Source organism: Botryllus schlosseri, chromosome 13 (genome assembly GCF_051294905.1).
Source record: "Botryllus schlosseri isolate E-star chromosome 13, Bs_hap1, whole genome shotgun sequence".
Classification (NCBI taxonomy): Eukaryota; Metazoa; Chordata; class Ascidiacea; order Stolidobranchia; family Styelidae; genus Botryllus; species Botryllus schlosseri.
In genome coordinates, this window is record NC_137248.1 from 22,795,511 (window position 1) to 22,818,732 (window position 23,222).

The following is a 23,222-nucleotide window of genomic DNA, read 5'->3' on the forward strand; positions in this document are numbered from 1 at the left end:
TGCGCTATCTCGCCGCTGGTAATAAGGTTTAACGAAGCCTACCCCGTTGTTCTAAAACTTTCATAGCGTGGCCCAAATCTGAGTTTTAACATCTGGCGACCCAAGCCTCACACATCGAAAGAAATGTATCTCTAATTTTGGTATGCTAAACGTTTTCAGGTGCTTTTAAGAAATAGAGAAGGTGCAGACAACTAGTACGCCTGACAATTCTATGAAACATTAATAATTACAAAAATTCATTGATTCAGTCACGTGGATGTCATTGAAATTTCTCCTTCATTGTTTTATTGTACAACGTTTTTTGTTCTTGCTATGCGTGCATCGATGGTTTCCAACCTATTCCTTTTAATCACAACTCACAAGCTCCTCGCAGAAAATTTTGAAGCTCCCGTAACCCTGGATCATTAAAATTGGCGACTGATTTCATATAACCGAGCACTGAAAATTAATGTCCGCCATTATGCTAATATTCAGCGCAGGACCGTAGGCCTAACTGCCGTGCCCCAAGCCCATCAGTTTATGTGGACAAGATTGAAAGTGACCCAGCATTATAATGTAAATCTGCAAAAAGTAGTGGTTGGAGACATATTTTATTGTTCTTGAAAATGTTCTTCGGGGGTGGCGCGAATTAGTTTAGTCGGATTTTATATGGGTATATGGAAAAAGATATTGCAACGAACAACACATTCATATTCGCAATTTATTCACTCTTAGCTTTTTAACTGACCCTCGTCGGGAGTGGCCGTCAGTAAATTTGGAGACTGCAATTCGAAATATAAAGATATGCGTAACATACAGAAATGAGTCCATAGCAATTATGAGAGAACGGCATCTAACAATCGCATGAGCAGTTTGGATTATTTAGTCTATGGGTGTAAAATGTGTGGGAGTACGTAAAAAATCCAGATTCCGCGTCATCTATAGCGTTTATAAGTTGTGCCTGTATAATCGGCTGGCAGTCAACGCTAGGAAGAAGGGCGATGCCAAAAAAGGAGTACACTTGGGCGTCGTTGACGATATTTTCGATTTACTGAAAAAAGAAGACAAATCCTCCTAAAGGAGTACGTATGGTAACCTTAAATGAGATCCATTCTGTAAACATTGTACACTTCACGAGATATATAGCCTCGTGTAATTCAGAATTTCTGGGAAGGAATATGAGACGATAGGCCATGACAATATGCAATACTCAGGAAAAATGTTGGCCGCTTTCAATAGCGGCCACTCCCTAGGAAAAATGTCATTAAAGGCATAGACCGCAACAGTTCTTTTAGAGATAGGCTGTATCCGCGTGAGGTAGTGACTTCTGTTGGACTTGTCGCAGCGTCGGTCGTTACGATGTCGGGCTCACCAACGAATGTAATCTCGGTTGTAAATCCCATCCCATATGTATGACCTTCGCTGTAATACACCGAATAGTCAACCTCATTTACTGGAATTGACGACTCTGACGTGTAGCCTCCTCCGCAAATGGACGACGAAGTAGTAGATGTATCAGTCCTGCTCTCCAAAGCAAAGCAGACGGAATACTCGGTCAGGTTGCTGACGTGAAAATGGTAATAGCATGTGGTCCGCATGTATATGGTCGTACCCGGTGGTGCTCGTATTCTCCATGGACATTCCTGTATCGAGAAGGTATTTGTCTGGTGCGTGGGTTTACATAAAATTGTTGGTTTGATTGATTACAGGGGATAGAAAATTTAATCTGAAATGAGGATGTGGACGCTGACGGGATATTGGTTGCGGTTATGCAGTCAATGATGACCTATTACCATTACATGAAGGTTTTCTGAGTCATCATAGCATAAACATTGTACTTTCGGAAGATTTAACACATATTATTGAATCTAGTCTATGCCTACAGAAGGAGTTCGTGTAGGCTACTTTCTAAAACTAGCACATTGAGCTAAAGCTCTCTCTTCGCCCCGATTATCGCAAATTTCATGCCGGTGACGTCATAGTTTGTGATATGATTGTTGATATATGATGTTCTTTCCGATTCTCCACTAGTTGCTGACGAATAGCCTACCCTTGACGAGTGTCAGCCGAAAAATATTCGGATCCATTTCAATTGTATATTGAAGTTCTGTACCTTCAAGAAGCTCTTTACTTCATCTATGTACTACTTATTGTGTCATGGTCGTTACTTTTAGAAATCGAGGGTTGGATATCATATAGAGCAGGGCTCTTCAACCGGGTGAATCGTACACCCCAGGGAGTACCATAATGCATAAAGGGTGTACCACGTTCATAGGGCGTACTGTGTATACCAGATATCGCATTACAAAATACTAATGACTAGCTATCACAATATATAAGCAAATTCATGCTTCGCAGCAGGTTGACCGGATGCGCAGTATCGTACAATGTTCATATCAACTATATGCTTGTAAATTACATTCCTTTTGTGATGTCACCAGCAATGTTTCTCCTCATCATTCAACCGTTGATAATGGGATTATTGGTTCCTTTTAGAGTAGGCCTACAACACGAATTAGTCAACATGAGTTCAGATTGATTCTAGCGTAAATCGCCACGATTTCTTAGCAATTTTGAATTGGTACTTCCTACCAGGTGGTTATAAAAGCGGAGTGTAGGCCGACATAATTGCAGGGGTATAGCCATTGGTAATCGGAGTCGATTATGAGAACCACTGTCTTAAATGGTAGCTCGAGAACCTCGAACCCGGATTAGTATTTAGCATTTCGTATACATTGCAGCCTTGGTCATTCTTATTTCGATTAGGCCAGGGGTGGCCACCCTATGGACTAGTACGGAGCAGATCGACAAATTCTCTGGTCCTACTTCGATCCTGTTTTTTAAAGATCTCGTCCGACTCCGGTCCGACTCCAAAGCCGGATTCTGGACATGTACCGTGATCAGGTCCGAAAAACCCCGATAATAATTATCTACTCCCAGGATAGTATGGGGGAGTTCCACTTCATTTTGGACACGCGGTGGCGATAAAGATAACTCGACCCAAATCTGTTTTGTTGCTATATGCTTTACTATGGGACTGGATTAAACATGGACCAAATTTCGTCTCTTCACGTACAACGAGGATGGTGAAAGTATCCATATCAATATAAATAATCCATATGGATATCAAATAACTGTTAGCCGACGAAAATGATGCTATTTCTTGGCGTCTTGTCCTCGTGACGGAAGTGCTGAAATTATGATTCTATCCTTATCATCAACTGCAATGGTTCTATCATTATTATTTTCTCCATTTAGCAGCCAATACTACACCAGGTTGGACTAAATTCAACACAAACCCTTTCTAGATATATTCATGTCATTTCAATGCCCGAGTCCTGTCCTTTAATCTAATCACTATCTGTTACTGTTGGTATATTTAAATAATAAAATACTAATAATACCAACTAAATCTCATCCTCTCTGATGATTCACAATTAATCGATGTACCAGTTGTATTGTTGCAGTTATAATACTAATAATACCAAATCTCATCCTCTCTGATCATTGACAATTAAACGATGTACCAGTTGTATTGTTGCAGTTATCTTGTTGAATAAAATGGAACAGAAAAAATGAAGTCGCAAAGCGTATATAGTTTATAAAGCAGAGGTTCTCGAGTATTTTTTGCCCGACCCTGAAAATGAATTGTATGGTAAGCACATAAACTTTGGAATATAAAATTATAAGAAACGTATTACACATGCTCACTTATTACACTATTACATAATTCTGAGGAAGAAGGAATGTCAACCTGCTATTTGAGAAACCCATGTATGGGATTGCATTCAGACACGAAGCAAAATACTACGGTGTAAACTCAATTCATACAAATAGCATCACCACATCCAAGAACATTCAACGAGAATACTAATGCGAAATTGTAGATTGTAAAACACAAAAATGAGCTTGTGAGCCTTAGTCATTCTTGATCATCAAGTTTGAACTTGAAAATCTTGAAGCTTTTAGCAAAGTTCATTGCGCTGTCAACATAATATGTATCAGATAGGCTACAAATAAAAGAGTCCAGGTAGCAAGCAACCGACAATAGTCCTGTTTTGTTGAAGTCATTATGAGATCGTTTGCTTCACTGTCTTACAACTAAACCTATAATTTCCAAGTCATTCTGTTGGAAGTACAAAAAATACGCCATCCTTTCAATATCCAACAGTGTTCATGGATATCTTGAACGCAACAGAGAGCTCGTAATCCAGACCAGAAACAGTGGTTGTTTAGGCCAATAAGTTGCGCATGACAGAAGGTGTACTTGCATGGAATAATTAGGAATGAAGCAAAGTTGTGTGTAAACTTGCCACCAATTCCACTCAGGCTCATAATTATCACTGGATTTACTCATCTTCACTGATACTCCTCTGGGTTCAATGTCCAACTGCTGTAATTCAATCCATACGGTAGGCAACGCACCAGAATGTCAAAGAAGAAGTTGAAGTGACTGTACTTGAAAAAAGTACCGATACCATATTTAATGGATTTATCATCGCAATGATGGTGGTTGCTTTTCACTATCAACTATCAAGTAGGCTATGATTCTTTCGATAACGGATGAATCACTATAGATTCAGCTATCCCCTTTTCCAAATTGTTGAATTGTCAGAATAAGACGCCGTGACTGATGACTCTACAGTTTATATTTTGCAACAGCTTTTGACACTGACGTCTCTTCTGCAACCTCTTTCATTGAAAACAGATGAGGCTGCCTCAATTGAAGTTTCATCAGCTTCATGGTAATTCAAACGCATGATTTTTATATGTTGTAGGACCTCACAGCCTCATTTCATAATTTTCCATACCACACAACACTCATGGGTGGACTGATTTACTGCAGGGGAAGCAGGATAAATTATGTTGGTGAACTGATATTCTGCAGACAACTTTTCCAGAACCAGGCATCCTCCATACCTCTTCTTCGTAAACGGAACCATCCTCCCGATAACTTTCTGTTTCTAATTGATGCATCTTTTGATATCAAATGACTATCATCCTTAGGCAATGAGGAATATAACAACAGCCATATCATACGACTCTAGAAAATTAACAGTATCTGAATGTCAATGTCCATCACGAGGACAACACGCCACGAAATAGCATCATTATCGTCGACTAACAGCTATTTGATATCCATATGGATAATTTATATAGATATGGATAGTTTCACCATCCTCGTCGCACCTCAAGAGACGAAATTGGGTCGATGTTTAGCCCAATCCCATAGTAAAGCATATAGCAACAAAACAGATTTGGGTCGAGTTATCTTTATCGCCTCCGCTTGTCCAAAATGAAGTGGAACTCCCCCATTGAATAATGATTGAAACAATGCAAACATTAATTTAAAAACTCAAAGATCAAGCATAACCCCTATCTGCAGTATTTATGCCAACTTGGACTTGGCATGTGGATTATTTCCATGAACGTTTCACTTTAACTATTGATTGATTGAATTTAACTATTGGTGGAAGTGGAAGAGGATAAGGCTGCCCCAAAGTACTGATCCGGCTCCGGCCATATCAGAAAAAGTACTGAACCGGCTCCGGCCAAAAATGAGAAACCGGCTGGATATCCAATCCCGTTCCGGTCAATGCTCCGCCCTACTGTGGACGCATGCAGCCGCAAATCCGTAATTATAATTAAACGGCCATCTGCACATATTTATGTTAGCGTGTGTTAGGGGCCGTTAATATGCAATTTGAATTGGTTCTCAAAACTTTTAAGTCGACTTTAAAAAATTTTCCACGGTCAGTACGGTCTCGGGTGACTTGGATTTCTCCGTTTCTATTATTAATAGTGTCCTTGCAATCTGAGCCCCACCGTATGAATGCGAAACGCATAAGAAAGTAATGCGTCTCACGAATAACGGTTTTTCTAGTATATTTGAGTGATTTCAATATACTTTGGCTATACCGACAATCCTGATGAAGAAGAAGAAGAAATAACAACATGCAGCAAAGTGATTAACAGAACTGGAAGATGCATCATCATTAATTTTGTGACCAAAAGTTTCGAAGACCGCCCTTCAACTAAATCTACACCTTAATTTGATTACGTAGGCCAATATTATCGACGAAATTCATTCATGAGGTTGAAATTTTTTTCCCGAATATCAAATGAATCCCAAATATTTTTTTCCTAAGAATAATACTCGCAATTTGGGTGCATAGTACTCCTGTGTGGGTGTTCTACTTCTACAACTAGAAAACAGAAGAAGAAAACAGTGATGGCTCAGAACCCCGCAAGGGCTCTTCGCGGTGCGATATGTTACCGATAGTGAATTTCACGCGAGTATTTGTCGTCCAGATGATCTATGACGACTCTCCACTGGAATGCGACCGTAGGAATAAGGTTGAACACCCCCAGATAAGGCTGAGAAAACGTTAAAAGGGTGTACCACGACGAAAAAAGTTGAGGAGCACTGATGTAACGTAGCGGTACACGTCTAAACCCACCCTCAAACCCGAGGTATATTGCGAAACGGCTGGAAAGCTGGATCAGAATTCATGCACACCGTATCGCGAGATCGGTTCAGGAGCAGAAAACGACACTATTGCTAAACTCTAACTATAGCCTTTAATTTAAACGGTTTTGAGATGCTGGTTATACACGGAATACCATACATACATCTACGCATAGCCTACTTACCTTGCTCGGTATGGAATGGGTGATATGAGTTAAATTTCCGCGCTCATAACGCAAAATGGTATTGTTGGTACTGATGGTATTATTGCAGGGGATTACTTCTCCATCTGGGCAGCTATCATCCTCTGAAAAGAAATCGTTTTGATCTTAGGCGACGTGCGGAAATGAAATGGCGAAGTGGTGACAGTTAGGCTTTCACCAGGGCATTAGTTGTGACACTTTTGAAGTTCGCCTCCGTAAGGTTAAATGTGTTTAAATCGGCAGCAGAGGGAATTACATTCGTGGTGATCGAAAACAAAACTAGACTGGAATCGGCTATGAAAATATAGGGATATGTATCACTGTGAAAATAATTGCTGCCATTCTTTCTCTTATGCTTAGTTGCACGCACCTTGCTCCTCTACAATATTAATCAAGTTCCACCCCGTTGTCGCTATACTTTTCGATATATATATGCAGGTTAGAATCGATGCAAGAAGTAGCGTATGCATATTGCGGTAGTTAAAAACTGTCACGTTTATTCTGTTCAAATAAAATAGCTAACGATATATTTTAATAACTGATCAAGTCATGTCAGTCAGTCATTAATTTCACCTAAATTATCATCAAATCAAAACACCGCAATATTGAGATGCAATGAAAGAGATCTTGTCTCGCAATATTGGTACATCAGTAAGATTTTGATATATGCATGCTGATGATATGGACGCTTAGGCTTCTATCATAACCTGTACCATATTTCATCACGTATTCGTGGCTAACACTCGATGGGTATCGATTAACGCTATAGTACAAAACTACGAATATTCGGTAGCAAGACTCCTGAAAAATCAAGCCGATATTTTTTAAAATGTTTCGTCATATAATGTTAGTAGAGTTTTACATACGCTGTAATTCTGCATGAAACGTATACAATTTAAGTTTTTCTCATACGCTGGCTAAATAACTGCAGTCTAACCTGCCCACGGAGATCTCATTGACTGCCTAATAGACTGCTCAGGCCCATTGACTGCTCATAATGCAATGTTGATCGCTACATCAGATCCCTTGACCCAATGTCGTACTGTTCACGACATAGGAAATTGGAGCCCTCGGTAAATATTGTGACATTTGGTAAATGTAAGCTGACTTTGTGAGCATAGTTTGGGCGTTTTCATAGCGATCTGTTTATAAAAAGCGGAAACGCCTTCAGCGAAGCAGACTTTGTAATCCCAGTTCAATGATCCAAGACCAACTTAAACATAACGCTTCAGCGAAGAGAATGTAGTGGAAACACGTAATCCTACAGAACGCAAAGAATAGTTGATATAAGAACCAATGCCCGCACGCACGCATGGCATCACGCCATGTAAACCTTGTTGTTTCATTTGACCGTTTATGATTCACAGTGAGCAGACAATGGCCGTCGACGAAGGTAGGCCTATCAAGTAGGCTAAAAGCCGTAAAATGTCAAACGATAAGTTCACCGACAGTGCAGACATCCACGACACAAACGAAATGCAGGTTGCAAACTTTCTTTGACTTGTAAACAGTTTTTACAATTGTTATGGTAATTGTGCTGTGTCGCTGCGATTGTTCAGAACAGTCCTGGGGAAAGTGCGGCCAGCGAAGCTATTCTGTGCGGCCCGCGTAAGGTTGCTTGGAATTCATAACATTAAACCTGCTTCTTGAATGTCGATGAGTGGACTAAAACCATAGGCTGTATCAACTAAACAAGAAATTCGTTTACTTTGAAGCCTGTTCATTACTATGCCACGTACTATTACCCTGCCTACGTAGGCTACCTCGCATGCGTAATCCAGATTAAAAATAAAGGCTATGTGGCAAAGTATGAGTAGCAATTCATAATTCATAAGAAATCACTATTTTGATATGGCTTAGGTCAAACCTTCTCTGTTGTCATTGTCAGATTACGCAGTGTTCGCGTACGTGTTTCAAATTGTTACGTGAGGCGTTTCCAAATCCCTAATTCGAAAAACAAGTCAATCAGTGCTCGCGATTTCTATATAACTCATCATATCTATCTCCCATAAAAGATGAACGCTGAACAGGCATGTCAAAAAGAGAAAGCCCAAAGCTGAAATTCAATGAAGGTTTAGGGCACTAAATATTTGTATACTGAAGTTAGGGGTAAACCCGTCCTTTTAGTTTTTGCCGAGCATGGTGCCGAGATTGGTTATTATTTTTGGTTATTATTTTTATTTATTTATAAGGATTTTAATTGTGACAAAACACAAAACACTCGGGCAAGGGAGGATGAATTTCAGAAAATCTAAAAATTTCGCTCAACATCAAGACTATTTGAGCTACACTCTGCTCGGAATGCAGCAACCAAGACAAGCTTTTAATTACTATCCCATATACATTTCAGTGGAGTGGTTCTCGAACTGCGGGGCGTGAAGCTGAAGTTGAATGAAAAATTTTTGCGCACTCAGCGCGATTTAACCCCAGCTTATACATTTTATTGCTCTGTGTATTGTCCGACTTTGATATTGCAGAATTCTCTCATCAACAACCATGACCTTCCATGCCATCAAACTACCCGTCGGGATTGCTAGCATGCTGGTTGCTCTTTTTAATATGTTTTTTTTTTTTATATCATAATAGGGGGTTTGGACGCGAAATTTTTCACTTTCATAAAGGGGACGTGTCTAAAAAAAGTTTGAGAACCACTGTTTTAGTGTCTTAATAGAATAACGTGGATAGTTGTTTAGAGAATTAAAAATGTGTCATGTTTAACATTGTTTCGAATCATAACGGCAAATCGATATTTTTTAAAAATTTACCGCCCCTTTCTCATTACCTAACTTCAACACATTCACTGAGCAGCATTTCTTAACAATGTAATTCAGAAATATAATAAAATACGCTGGAGAATATACACTCACAGAAATATTCGTAGATTTACCCAAATTATACCGGTAAATTTGTCCCGTCAGTTATATTAACAGTAAATGCTCGTTAAATTAATATACGGGCACGTCGAAAGTAAATTTACTTGTTTTCAGAGGGTAAAAAAATTACAGATTAAATTCGTAGAAGCAATTTACGGGATAACCAGTATTTCATATTTACTTTTGGATTTGTAAAAGCAATTTACTGGATAATCAGTATTCTGGATTTACTTTTGCATTCGTAAAAGCGATTTACTGGATAATCATTAGTTACAACATTGCTATTGCACTTACAATTCGATCATTTCACACGCTTACGGTCTTATGGACATATATATGTGATTTTCGTCATTACATCATATTTCAATCATCAAGCAAATTACGACATCGATGGCCGTGCTGAATGCTAATCGGTGAATGGTATCCGAACATTTGGGCATTGCAGATACCATCGTTTATATCGCTTTATAAATAGTATCCTTTGAGACATCAAGGTCTAGCAATAGTAGCATGCCAAGCGAATTTGGTATGTTATATAGTTTTGCTGCAGGTATGATCTTTTGTGTAATTATCTGTTGGACCAGTTCTGCCACCATTGTAGACTCCTTGACGCATGTATGATGCAAACTGTATATCTAAACACTGGAGCTGGTGTATAGCCGCCATGCTCCTTTGCCATTGCGACGAGAGGAGTATACGTCCTTTACCCTTTTCCTGCGAATGGCCTTATGAATGGGAGACATTCACATCCATGGTCAAACCACTAGAGGCGCGCCCTTCCAGTCCTTCTTTCGTCACTTAGATATAATGTCTACTATCAATGGACGGTCTTTCTATAATAGATATCGCATCCTTGTAACGGAGAATACGTTTTATCAAGCAACAATCGTGCAAAAAATACCAAACCATCATTTTGTTCAAAACGGGGTAGTTTTTTTCATAGATTTACAGCTATTGTATTTCTAAAACGGGCTCAATACAGACCGTTCGCCCCATTTTTAAGTACCGGTATAGTCTAAATAATTTGTCTCTATTTGTGGTAGTTCCACGGCCTTAGTCATGACAAGAAATATTTCATGAAAAGCAATTTCCCAAGCCTCACTGTCAAATTTGTCAAGCAAGAAGTATTTATAATAAAAGCCTGTATTTTCCTTCATATATATTAGAGCAATTTCCGAGCTTTGCGCGTGAAATAATGCCTCAGTATTGTTGCGTTCCGGAATGTAAAAATCGGATCGGGGGACACCTTTTCCCCGGCGATAAGAAATTGCGATTGCAGTGGCGAGTTGCAATCAGACGGAGCGATAAAGCGACAAAAGATCTGTGGGAGCCGAACCTTGATTTCGACGTGGTTTGCCACGATCATTTCGCCAAGTCGGATTACCTGCAAAATTGCAAAAGGAGGCTTTTGAAACCCGGAGCTGTACCGTCAGTATTTGCTGATCGACCTTCGAAGCCCGTTAAAATAAGGTCTCAGTATAATCGCTCAGTCCCACCGTTGAGCACGCAGCCGCATATATTAGAAACTGATGACGAATCGTTACATTTGATGCCAATCCAACACACCACTGTCTCTACACAGACAGACGCCGTCGATAATAGAAATCTGACCCTTGAGAGTATGCAGTCCGCACGTCCACAAATTCGCGTGGCTAATTTCAAATCAGACGACAAAGGAATACAATACTTTACTGGCTTTGAGAATTTTGCGCATATGAGGTTGTTTTATGATATACTCTTGGAGAACCCGGAAAAGCCCAAATACCTTTGCTCAATGATATCACATATGGATCAACTTTTCCTTGTATTAATAAAACTGCGCCTGAACCTTGATCATCCGTTACTATCCTACATGTTTGATATTTCGGAGGCCACGGTTTCAAGAATCTTCAATTCGTGGATTAAGCATTCATATTCGACCTTGAAAAAAATGAATATTTGGCCAACAAAATCAACCATTTTACATACGATGCCTGAAAGTTTCAAGAAGCAATTTCCATTCAGGGCATGGTATGGTATGGTATGGAACGAGAATTTTCCATACTCCATACTTGCCTTACTCTCTCCATACCATACTTGCAATTTTCCATACCATACCAACATTGTTCCATACCATACTCCATACGTATTCCATACTTTCAAATACTTCAATATCATAAGTATAGTACCTTTTCTAGCACCTATATTATTTATATTTCGGATGTCGTTATTGCTTAAACTAGCCATGATGCGAATCCAACTCCTGGTAATAGTTTCGCAGAGTCTGTTTTGGTGAGGTTTAGTTCACAGCGGTGAGGTGCCGTGTGCCTCTACTCTACAGCTTCCGCGAGCAAAATGAGATAGTCAGCAGATTGTTATCTAGGACCGTCCATAAAAGGGACTGGCAACATACGGCCCGCAACGAGATTTTGTCCGACCCGCGGACAGTTTCCCGTCTTACATGATAATGTGGCCCGCGGCCCCAGTCTGCTGAGATTCCCCACTACTTGCCTGAACGTCAAATTTTAGTGACTGCATGTTATTATATAGATCTGCGCACAGCGCAGCGTGCGAGAGTGGAGCTCATGGGTAAGTTCTTCGAAGCGAGAAGACTTGCATTATCGGCATTTACGATATACTCAACCCTAATGAATTGATATCTTGGTAAATTTTGTGTAGGGGGCTTATCAAACGCTTTAAAATCTTAATTAAGGATTGCACTGTGAGTTAGTTGATCAGAGAGAAGCAGACGTAGCGGCGCCTGTAAGGCAATGCTGTTCTCAAATCCACATTGTAGTATTTTCATTATCGGCAAGAAATGGCTTTGAAGTGACATTGCTGTCGATAAAATACATTCAATAAATACGATTTATTTCTTGTATATATGGGCGAATAATTTATCCATTCAGCAATCCAGCCCGCCAAGTACTTAATTTTCCTATATCCGGCCCGCCGACTAGAGAAGTAGCACGCCCCTGCTCCATAAGAATATCATCGCATTTCCGGTACATTGGCCTGAGGCACATGCAAGTTTGAAGTAAATGCTCGCAAAATAATTTATAATATAGGCGCACCCATAAAATATCCCAGCTGCAGGCGATCAATGCTGCAGCGATCTGCGTGATTATTAGTACAGTATTTGGCTGGGGTTAGTGTGGCGAGAATTTCAAACTAGATTTACCCCACTCCCTGATATATAATCCTAATGCCATAGCGTTTGAAATATGACCAATAAGATATCTCGGTATGTAATAGTATATAAGTGCGTATAATGTTTCAGAAGAAATGTAATTATCAATCACATTTAGCATTAAGTGCGTTGCATCATGATGGCTTGTAAGCTCTCGTCACTCAAGGAATAAGGTAGTTGGAGTAGCCAACATTACCAATTATTGCATCACATGATAGACTACGCTCGGAGACGTCGTGTCTAGACTCAATAGAATATCGGATCAACATTACTGTTGTCATTATTACATCACAAAATCATGTCATTCCAAGTGCTTCAAAAACCGTTGCACAAGCGTGTATTTGATCCTACACAGCGTTTAACAGTTCACGTTCACACACAACAAAAGCGATCGTATTCCGTGAACAGCGAACAACGTATACGCTTCATGAAGCTTGCACAGATAACGACAAAAATGTATAAAACACCAAAGTATGGAAGTATGGAAATGTCGTTCCATACCATAGATTAAAATCTTCCATTCCATACCATACATGCATTGTTCCATATTCCATACCAAAATATCGATCCATACCATACCATACTTCCATACCATACCATACCATACCATGCCCTGTTTCCATGTACTAGAGTAATAATTGATTCTACGGAAATTCCCATAGAAAAACCCTCCGATATCAATGCGCAGAAACAGACCTTTTCGACGTACAAAAACCGAAACACGATCAAAGTTCTTGTTGGAATAACGCCAAAAGGAGCAGTATCATTTATAAGCGATTGCTATGGTGGATCAACGAGTGACAGGCAAATGATTGATCAATCAAGCCTTTTGCAGAATGCATCCTCCCTATTTCAGAAAGGCGATAGTATTATGGCGGACAAGGGATTTTTAGTCCAGGATCTATTTGCTCCTTTTGACGTAGCGATCAACACCCCTACCTTCCTGAAAGGACGAGCAAGGCTTGGCGCATCAGAGCGAAAATCGGATTTCGCCGTGTCCTCAAAGCGAGTGCACGTAGAAAGAATAATAGGGTACGCTAAGACTTATAAAATTTTGCAGGGTGTTATACCATTCAATCTACTGCCTTTGTGCAATAAGATTGTCTTTGTCTGTTTTATGCTGGTTAATTTTCGTAAACCTATCATGTGATGAGTGACGCTAGCCTGAAACATGAATGTGATATAACAGTCAATCATTCGAGGTTGAATAATAATAATCTGGCGAGCACAATTCTGACTGTATGCTTTCCTTTGTTATCTGTTCAATAAATAAACAACTTTCCGCCGTCATGTGCGGTAACGACATTGTATATTGACATTTTATCGGCCATTTGCTAGATGTCAGCCAGTTATGCATTGTTATCCGGGGCACAACTGGAAGTGAGCAGCTTGGTGTATAAAAACACCGAGGAGACCAAAGTATAAACCCGGTTAAAATGAAAGATCTCCGGATCATCACGACCCTTTCATATCAAGCAAATGGGTTTGGGTGTCAGTGACAGTTTTACGATCGGATTTTCTAATCTCCTCGTCGATCATTGGTCCGCGGCGTTGTCGGTGCAGCGGCCATGGTCGATATCGCATATCTGCATCTGTAAAATAATACTATACGGCAGCATATATATCAAGGTTAGGATTGAATCAAGTCCTGTGATCCGGAATGGATAACAGTGTCAGGGTCAGCAATTTTAGGCGATATAAAAGGACGCCAATGACTTTTGTAGAAGTCGCCCAATTTAGCCAACATAATTTGTTGAAAAAATGACGGGTCGTAGTATATTGTCTCTATGTGAAGATCAACAAATGTATTTATAACAAAAAAACACATTTCTTTTCTGGAACATGCCAGCTGCCCCTGAATCTGATAATACCACTTGTTACTTTTTTTCAATCTACAATTGGACGATAGTTTCTCGAGGTATGGGAAGAGGTTGCCAGGAACAATTCGTTCGTTCCTGGCAGCATAAGGACATTTTACTTCAACAATCCAGTCGGAATCGATTTTCGCGTCAGGAGTTGCGGCCAGATAAGGGTATTCGTTATGAATATATAAGCCTACCGGAGTTGTGACAAGACCTGTCGCGGCCGAAAATTCTCGTATGGCTGTTGCTTCGTGAGTACGCCCGTGAATTATTGCATCAGTTCTCAAGTCTGCATCGTCGTAGATGCGCTCGCACAATTTTACCATATTTCGACGCTCTGTTGCTAAAATTACCTCACCAAAATGGGATGCAGTGATCCTCCATTTCCTCTCTCTGACCCATAATGCACAGTCACTCTGCATTACACTCAGTTCCTCTATTTGTTGTGCTTTTACGCGAGAGACCTGCAAGAAATCAACCATTATCAGGATATGAAGTAGTTAACATGAATGCAGCTTACCATGAGCGCATCATCAACCCAGTATTCCGTAAACTTTCTTTCCAAATAATCATGTTCAACAACTGCGGCAGCCAAATTCGCATGTTGAAACAAATACTTGGCAGATATATCGTGATCATTTGCTGAGCAATAATGAAGAATTTTTAATCTGGCTTTTTGATGGAAAGCTTCATCATAATTTTTTTCGGACTCGTTTTTCCCATTAAAGATCTCTTCGGCAGTTAAAAATTTACCTCCATTTTTCGAGACTGGTTGGTGAAAGCTCTGAAGTTCTTCGGTGCACAATTTTTTTATTCTAGCATTGCCGGTCAAACCACATTCAACTAGCATCAATGCAATGCAGGCTACATGTTTGCATGGCGCATTCAACCCGTCGCCTGCAGTACATTCACATTCGCTGTTCATCAATTCTCCTGACGTGTTACATCTTAATTTGCACCAGTATTTGGCATGACGTTTCATTGATGCCCTGACCATTCCCGTATAAAAATATTGTTCACCAACCATTAGCACGGAACAAGCTTCAACGCACATGGCTTCCAGCATTTTCATTCCCTTGGAAACTGATTTAACTTCTTTCACGTCATCGGTCCTACCAAACTTTATAAAATAACTCATGATGAGGGCATTGCTAATAGATGGAATCATATCCGGTTGAAGTGTCATATAACCATTCATTGGCCAAGGAAATCGTTCTCCAGCTGTTCGAATAAAATTCCCGCACCTGAAGTCCTCGTTTCTGTCATACGAGCATAACCTGAATACAGATACATTATGTATAATGTATCACGGTCTGTTAAAAAATTATTTAGGACTGTTGTGACTGGTGACGATACGCATGGAGACCTCGATTACAGTTTTTTATCTAGTCGTTATCTCATGCATGCGTGGGAAAATGTCAGTTTTTGTTTTGTAGAATAAGTGTATCAATATTGTTACGGTACTGTCCTGATACTAACCGTTCCACCAAATCACTCTTTCGGTCAGAAGTCCTGGCACCTCTTTTGGACAATTCTGTTTTCAGGCGGTCTACGGTCCACGAGGAAAATGTATTGGCATTCGATGACGTAGAACTCATAATGTTAGTTAATCTTTTTCGAATGACGTGAATAGCTTTAGACTAATCGATGGTATGATGCACTGCCGAGTGCCGATAAAGGCTTAAATCACTATAGTTTTCTGGGTAGTGAGAACACTGTGAGATCACAAGTAGGACTTGAAGGGCGCGCCTCTAGTGGTTGACCATGGATGTGAATGTCTCCCATTGTTTGATCATGAATTCGTAGCTGCTCGAGCGAACAGTACATTGTGACGTCATACATATTCGAGACGTAGCGGCGTCAGACGTCAGACATATCTGAACCTGAGCACGTGCGGCTGAATGTTTCGAGATTGATATTATATCGACGTAATGTTTTCGTATTGGATAATAACAAGATGCGTTGCTGTAAGATATTGAGGGTTTCGAAGCCACAGCTTCACTTTAGCTTTAGAATATTGCAGGTGTTGATAGCAGATATTGTAGGTATAGCAGTATCCGAGCTGTTTCTGAAGACCTATGTATTTTCGTTACAGTTTAATGGTGAACAGAAGCTATGGCTTATGAGAATGTATTACATTTTCTGACATTGAACTACACGAAAATGGAAGCGTTATGGCATTATGAATCATGACGTCGAATGCTTATGTGATAGAAAGGGATCATTTCGCCTCTAGCACGGTGCCGCGCAAAATGCATTGGACGTGCGATGCAAAGGAATATTGCCAGAAAAGTTTGCAATCACGCTGGAAAAGATGATTCAGGTACGAAGTCCTAGGCCAGGGGTATCAAACTCAACTTGCGTCGCTGGCCGGATTCAAAACTTTCAAACCGCTCGCGGGCCAGATCAGTGATATCATTTCAAAATGTTACGGTACATCAAAACGCCCGCCCTTACTTTTCGCTTGAATAGTTTATTATCAATCCTGTATACATTTTGGTATGTTACATAACATTCACGATCATATCATATCGATATATTCTAGCAGCACCTTTACTCGCAAACAACGGAATTTTGGCAAAAATTCAAAGATTGATCGTTTGAATTCAACCGCTAAAACACTGACTCTAACGACGGAATAAGCTGATATATTTGTATGCTCCCTTTGTTTTATTCGTAATCTGCCGTTAACTCATCGTATGCGCTTTGAGGAACACAAGTGATTTAATTGTAAACGCAGACGTTAGAATTTGGCTCATTATTAATCGTCATTCGGGTTTCTCTGTCTATCTGGGGCCTTTGAGTAGGAGTGATACAGCAGTCCGACCAAATATATTTGAATTGTATTTTTTGTAACTATTATATTCTCCATGCGACCTGCATATAACAGTTTCTTTTTCACTTCACGAATAACTACTTTTTTGCTCATTTTTTCATAAAAATATGAACTCAGTGTGCACTTTTTGGAGTTTGGGGAATTGGATGTCAGTATCACCAACTTGTTTGTGATGATGACTAGAGTAAAACCATAACACCACTGTCAGATAATTATATTACGGCCTATGATCTTGACATTTGTGGCCTTGCGGGAAGTATTTCTTACAATGATATCTCAACATTTGTCAGAAAATGTGCTGGGTAATACAGTTTTTTTCAAACCACTCAGAATTGCTTCGCAGGCCGCACGCGGCCTGCGGGCCTTATGTTCGACACCGCTATCCTAGGCCATCATTATTCGAGAAATTGACAAGAATATGAAAAGTCGCAGTATGTCATACTATAGCGTCTCAAAGTTTCCAAATTGTAACTGTGTTGATGACTGCATAATCTTTGTTCAGATTATAGAGGAACCTACAAAAGAGCATGGCCCAAAGTACAATCCTTCAACTGCTGCTGAAGTTTTGATGAAGCCCTCTTCATTCAAGCAGTTGCTGACTGATGATCTTCACAAGAAAGACTGGATTTTCGTCATTATCCACACTTACTTTTTTTTTACGTGTTCCCGCAACAAATAAACCTGATTCAAATTTACTGGTCTCAGGAACGTAAAACTGCTGCAAGGGACCAGACGAGTATATTGATGTTACAGCAGATTTCTGTTACCTTTAGTTACGGAAATTTTCCGTAAAACTTCCTACGGCCAGCATATGTAAAATCATATTACGGGGAGAGTTATTTCGAATTTACTGGTCTCATCAGCGTAAAACTGCTGCACTGGACCAGACCAGTAACTTGGTATTACAGCCGTTTTCCGTTACGTCAGGTAACGGGAATTTTCCGTAAAAATTTTAACAGTCAGTATTTGTAAAAATAAATTACGGTCAATATTATTCACGGGGAAAATATTTTTCAAATTTACCGGTCTCAGAGTCGTAAAACTGCTGCCAGGACCAGACCAGTAATTTGGCATAGAATATTTTTAACAGTGTAGCTAAAATTTTTCACTCGGCCGCCAACGAATTTTATACTTCTCATTTGGCCCGCAGAGGAAAGTAATTGCCCACCACTGGTTTAGAACAATGCCGATTTTAAGACTGAGGTGTATTTCAAGGGGGTTCCTTTGCCATGATTAGATTTTAATGTATATTTTCGGAATCAGTGCGACAGTAGCTTTCAAATAAGATCAACTTTATTGAATTTAAGCTCGCGGGTCGTCAGCTACGGGATTAGCAATTATGTTGCGTTCAGATTGCTGAGCAGTAATTTCCCCGGGCAAGCAAGCGTAACGACGGGTGTTGCGTATCTATCCGTAGGTTAGTTATTTACCAATGATCGGCGGATAGTGCTTTTCGATGATCCGAATCCCTCCGGCAACTAAGTCCATCCGACTCCGAAGAGCTCAATCCCAGACTCCGAGATAATCCGAAGAATCTCTCAATCTCGTCCAGTCTCCGAAACATTCATATCGGTAAAGGTTGGCTATTCAATAACATTGTCGAAGAATCCCAAATGCACAGCTCCGCTGAGAATAGTTCTGCACTAGAATATCACTAGTTGCATCTTGAGACAGACGATGCGTGTGCTTTACAGCAGTGGCTTAGCAGCCACTTGGCCGTTCTAGTTCTGAGTAAGCGCCAGGATGCTATGGGGCGGCAAAATGTGGCTATACACAGTGCACACGACTCGCGAGCTATTTGTTACAAATACGATATGGTTTCGCTGACCGAGAAAACTGTGGAAGGTGAACTGCTTCGGCAACTGATCGAAAACTTCAAATTTGGCGCCGCTGGCACACTGAGTTCATAACCCAAGATAGTGAAAATTGTTTACTGTTAGACTAACATAATTCGTATCCAGCAAAACGATAGACACCAAAGGTTCGATGGAGTTTAGATCTAGATTGTATTAAGCGAAGTGACGAGTACCTCCAGTAATAAAATCGAAACGTCCAAAACAAATTTTCTGTGTCTCGGTTGTTGTAAATAACTATTCGGTATGATAATAGTTGAGTGTGTGACAATTCGTATCTGTCACGGTTGAATGTTTAACCATATCGAAATGAATCCAGAACAAATGAAGTACATTGATCTCAATAGAATCGATGAGAATGTTAACCACGAAGAGTGTGTTTGTGTGACAGTTACTTCGATCGGTATTAATTCCATGTCATACAAAAAACATGAAACCGTTGTACAGTTTCGTAGTATGGGAACATCGAGTGAAGTTGATTATTTTTTGTGTGACGAAAATATCTTGTATCGATATTGCACACTGGCTTCATTACCCAAGTGAGTGAAAATTGTTTTCTGCTGGACAGATATGATTTGTATTTAGAAAAAACGACCCACACCGATTAGGCGATGCTGTTTAATATCCAATGAGTGAGTGAAATTTCTTAGGGGTTTGATTTAGCTAGTTAATTGCCGGTGATTCAATCACATACAAGTATATGGTATTTTAGTGACTGAGTATTGTGACGACATTTACTTGGACGAATGACAATGGGAAAATTTCCAATTTCTCTGATCGTGTCCGTTGCACAAATAGTTCTAGTATGCAATCACTGAACATCATACAAATTGACAACGACTTTCAGTAGTTTGGTTGGATGATGACAATTATTCTGGAGGTTCAAATCGATATCACTACTATGAACAGCAATCCAAACACATTTTTGTAGATTTCAGTGTAGCACATACTGCGATTTTATTGTTGTTATGAGTTTTGTATCAACCAAGACCGGTTGAATAGGATGTATCCAACAAACATACCTCTATTTACTTTCTTGATGATCAAAGCCTTAGAGTGTAACCTCGTAATGTTTTACATTTCACGCGTTCGACAGATAGTGTGAAAAGAGTTTAAATGATGCCCTCGAATTCCAAAGTGATATTTTCGTACTGTGAAATGTGTGTATGTTTCAATTCGCTGTCACAGATTCTGACAATAAAGCCCTGCGCCGGTTGTTATTCAACAAATGAGATTGTTGTTTCATCTTTTGTTTTGGTAACTGGAAACAATTACATTTGTAAAATATTTTCTGATATCCGCGATACGCAGAGTGATTTGTACCAAGGTGGAATAATTTTCCAATCAAGAACATTTCAGACACGTATAGTTTTACAACTCAATATGTTAATAACAATTGTACTGAAAAGTTTGTTGCTGTCATAATAACCTTTACCACAACGCCGGGTCTAATTAACGCGAATAATTTAATAATCAAGTCATGATCGACCATTACAAAATCTCATATGTCAAATCAATGCATCAATCCTTATGTTTACAGCATGATAACTTTCGATATAACACCAGTGTTCGATTGTAAGAAATGAATTCTCAACTACGTTGGTCATACTTTCAAATCTCGTATACTCAAACATATTATGTTAATTTCAAGTCGCCTGCACCGAGTAGTAATTACTTTTGTCTTACAAAATATATCGAGTAATAATTACTTTGTCTTGCAGAATATACCACGTAGTAATTCCTGTATCTTACAGAATAGTAACGACTTTTAAAGTTGAATAAAAAAGACGCATCGTCGGGATATGAATACAACCGAACTTGTTATGGATTTTAGGTTTTAGTGATTGGATGGACTCGTGTATGCTTGGTTGTTTTTCATACTGATACTGTTTGAGTTGGTCGGGTAAGTTACAAACGGATTTACTTGACAATGTTTTTGTGGTTGACTCTTTGAATATGGTAAGATGGTAAGATGTCGAGACGTAATACTATTTGCGTACACTCAATTGCAACAAAAAATAACCAGATAGCTTGTTCAAGGTTTAGACAAATAGATTGAAATATTCCGATTTAACTCATCGCGTCGCAACTCGCGGTATGCACAAGTGGTTGTCAAGTTAGAAATATTTACAACAGGTGCTATTTCATTGATTGACTCGATTGTGTGTAGTAACACATTCAAATATCGCGATAGCATAGTGATATTATTTACTGAAACTCTATTTGACAAACGGAAAACTCAGTCGTGAATAGAGTTGTAAGGTTTCATTACTTGTTTCAAATCAATATGCGTATAATCTCTAAATATGACTGGGTTGAAAGTTGGTAGTCATGTTTGTCAATCTATTTCAATTCAGACTATGTCAAAGTCAAAATATTTCATTTTGGATTATCTGAATTTACCTTTAGTACATCCCGCGAATGGATTCCGACATCGCACTATAACATTTTTGATAATAAGGACTCCAGGATTTTCAATCAACAATGCCTGAATTTTTTGGTTATGCTAGAGCTGGCAAATGATTAGTTGCGTGTTTTTTGTTAAGCGTTTGATTTCTCAGTAATAAATACAATGATTGTATGTGCATACTTGTGATTCTTGATTCTTGTAGAGCTAGTTGGTATTGATTCTATAGGTGTGAAAACAGCGGCGCAGAATGTATGAATAATCCGATGCGGCCGAAAGTTGGCGTCAGTAATATTCAGGTTGCGTTGGAATCAACAGATCGCGTTAAATGGATTTCTCAGAGGATAAGGGTTGTGACGAATCAACACATTCAAATACGAATCAACTTGATTTGTGTAGTGAGTTTCATTTCAAGTTGGCAAATTGACACATTGATTGAATATTCTCTTGATTTGTATCACGCAACTAAAGTAGACCACTATTCCGGAGGCGTGAAAACATATAGCAATCATCGGAAAGTGTCATATTTTTGGTTTTCGAATCACCGTCTGCGATGGTTCTGTGACAAACTTTTTGCCAAAATATTACCCTGAGAATGATTCCTACCTCTGCAACACAAAACCATGATATATGACTATGTCTGAGGTGTTATCTAGTGAGCGATCGTAGGATTTGTAATAAATTTCACACCTATTTGAAGTGTTAGCTTGTGAGCGGGGTTATTGTTGGTTTTCGAATCGCCGTCTACGCCGGCTCTGTGGCAAATCGCGACTTAATGCTGCGACTGTGAACAGCAGACTATTCTGTAGGTGCGAAACAGCGGTATGGAAGGTGCGAATAATCCGGTCTGAAAGTTGGAATTATCCAGGTTGCGTACGAATCAATAGACAGCGAGAAAAGACTTGGAGTTAGAATGCGAGCGGTCATTTGTCGCGACTCGATATTAGAACCGTGTGAGCGATCACCGTAAACGTTAGGATTACCCGGAATCGGTCATATATAATAATTTGGAATATACAAATTAACTAAGGATCAATCACGTGATCAATATACTTGATACATATTCAACACGAAGTACGACATGTCAACGCAGCCTATACCTGAAAGTACGGCTTGCCAACGCAGCCATAAGACACCGCACGAGAGATGCCTATACCCGAAAGTACGACATGCGGGAGATGCCTATACCTAAAAGTACGATGTGCCAATACGAGTTTTCAATACGACATGCGAGAGATGACTATACCTGAAAGCACGACAAGCGAGCGCACCCATAAGAACACATTACGATGTGCGAGCGATAGGGGGGGGTCAAATAGTACGATGTGCCAACACGAGTTTTCAATACGATGTGCGAGCGGCCCATAAAGCCTCATGCAAAAAACACCAAGTCACGAGCGATCATAATAACTACTCACGGCGGGTTCTAATCTGGAAAAGTGGTCTCTGACTTTATTTTAGCTTTGGACATGTTTTAGCATACCACCTTTCAAATTTTCTCGATCAAAGACATGAAATACATTTTCCGCTTTTATAAGTAGTACATATCTTTCTCTTTCAATTCCCAGTAT

General features: G+C 39.6%; 2 protein-coding genes across 3 annotated transcripts; both read right to left on the bottom strand.

The window, feature by feature from the left end:
- Positions 1-686: 686 nt before the first annotated feature.
- LOC145454319 (uncharacterized) lies at positions 687-7,769 on the bottom strand. Its single transcript, XM_080332312.1, has 3 exons — positions 7,022-7,769; positions 6,634-6,755; positions 687-1,622 (listed from the first exon to the last, which is right to left on the bottom strand). The coding sequence occupies exons 1-3, from the start codon at positions 7,119-7,121 to the stop codon at positions 1,212-1,214; spliced, it is 633 nt and encodes a 210-aa protein (XP_080188438.1). The 5' UTR covers positions 7,122-7,769; the 3' UTR covers positions 687-1,211.
- Positions 7,770-10,649: 2,880 nt separating this feature from the next.
- LOC145453304 (uncharacterized) lies at positions 10,650-16,337 on the bottom strand. 2 transcript variants are annotated; one of them, XM_080331291.1, is made up of 3 exons: positions 15,076-16,337; positions 14,909-15,019; positions 10,650-10,908 (listed from the first exon to the last, which is right to left on the bottom strand). In XM_080331291.1, exons 1-3 carry the CDS (start codon positions 15,751-15,753, stop codon positions 10,687-10,689), a joined length of 1,011 nt encoding a protein of 336 aa, XP_080187417.1. In that variant the 5' UTR covers positions 15,754-16,337; the 3' UTR covers positions 10,650-10,686. The 2 variants fall into 2 exon arrangements, with proteins under 2 accessions (XP_080187417.1, XP_080187416.1); XM_080331290.1 differs by lacking the exon at positions 10,650-10,908 and having other exon boundaries at positions 13,981-15,019.
- Positions 16,338-23,222: the final 6,885 nt, after the last annotated feature.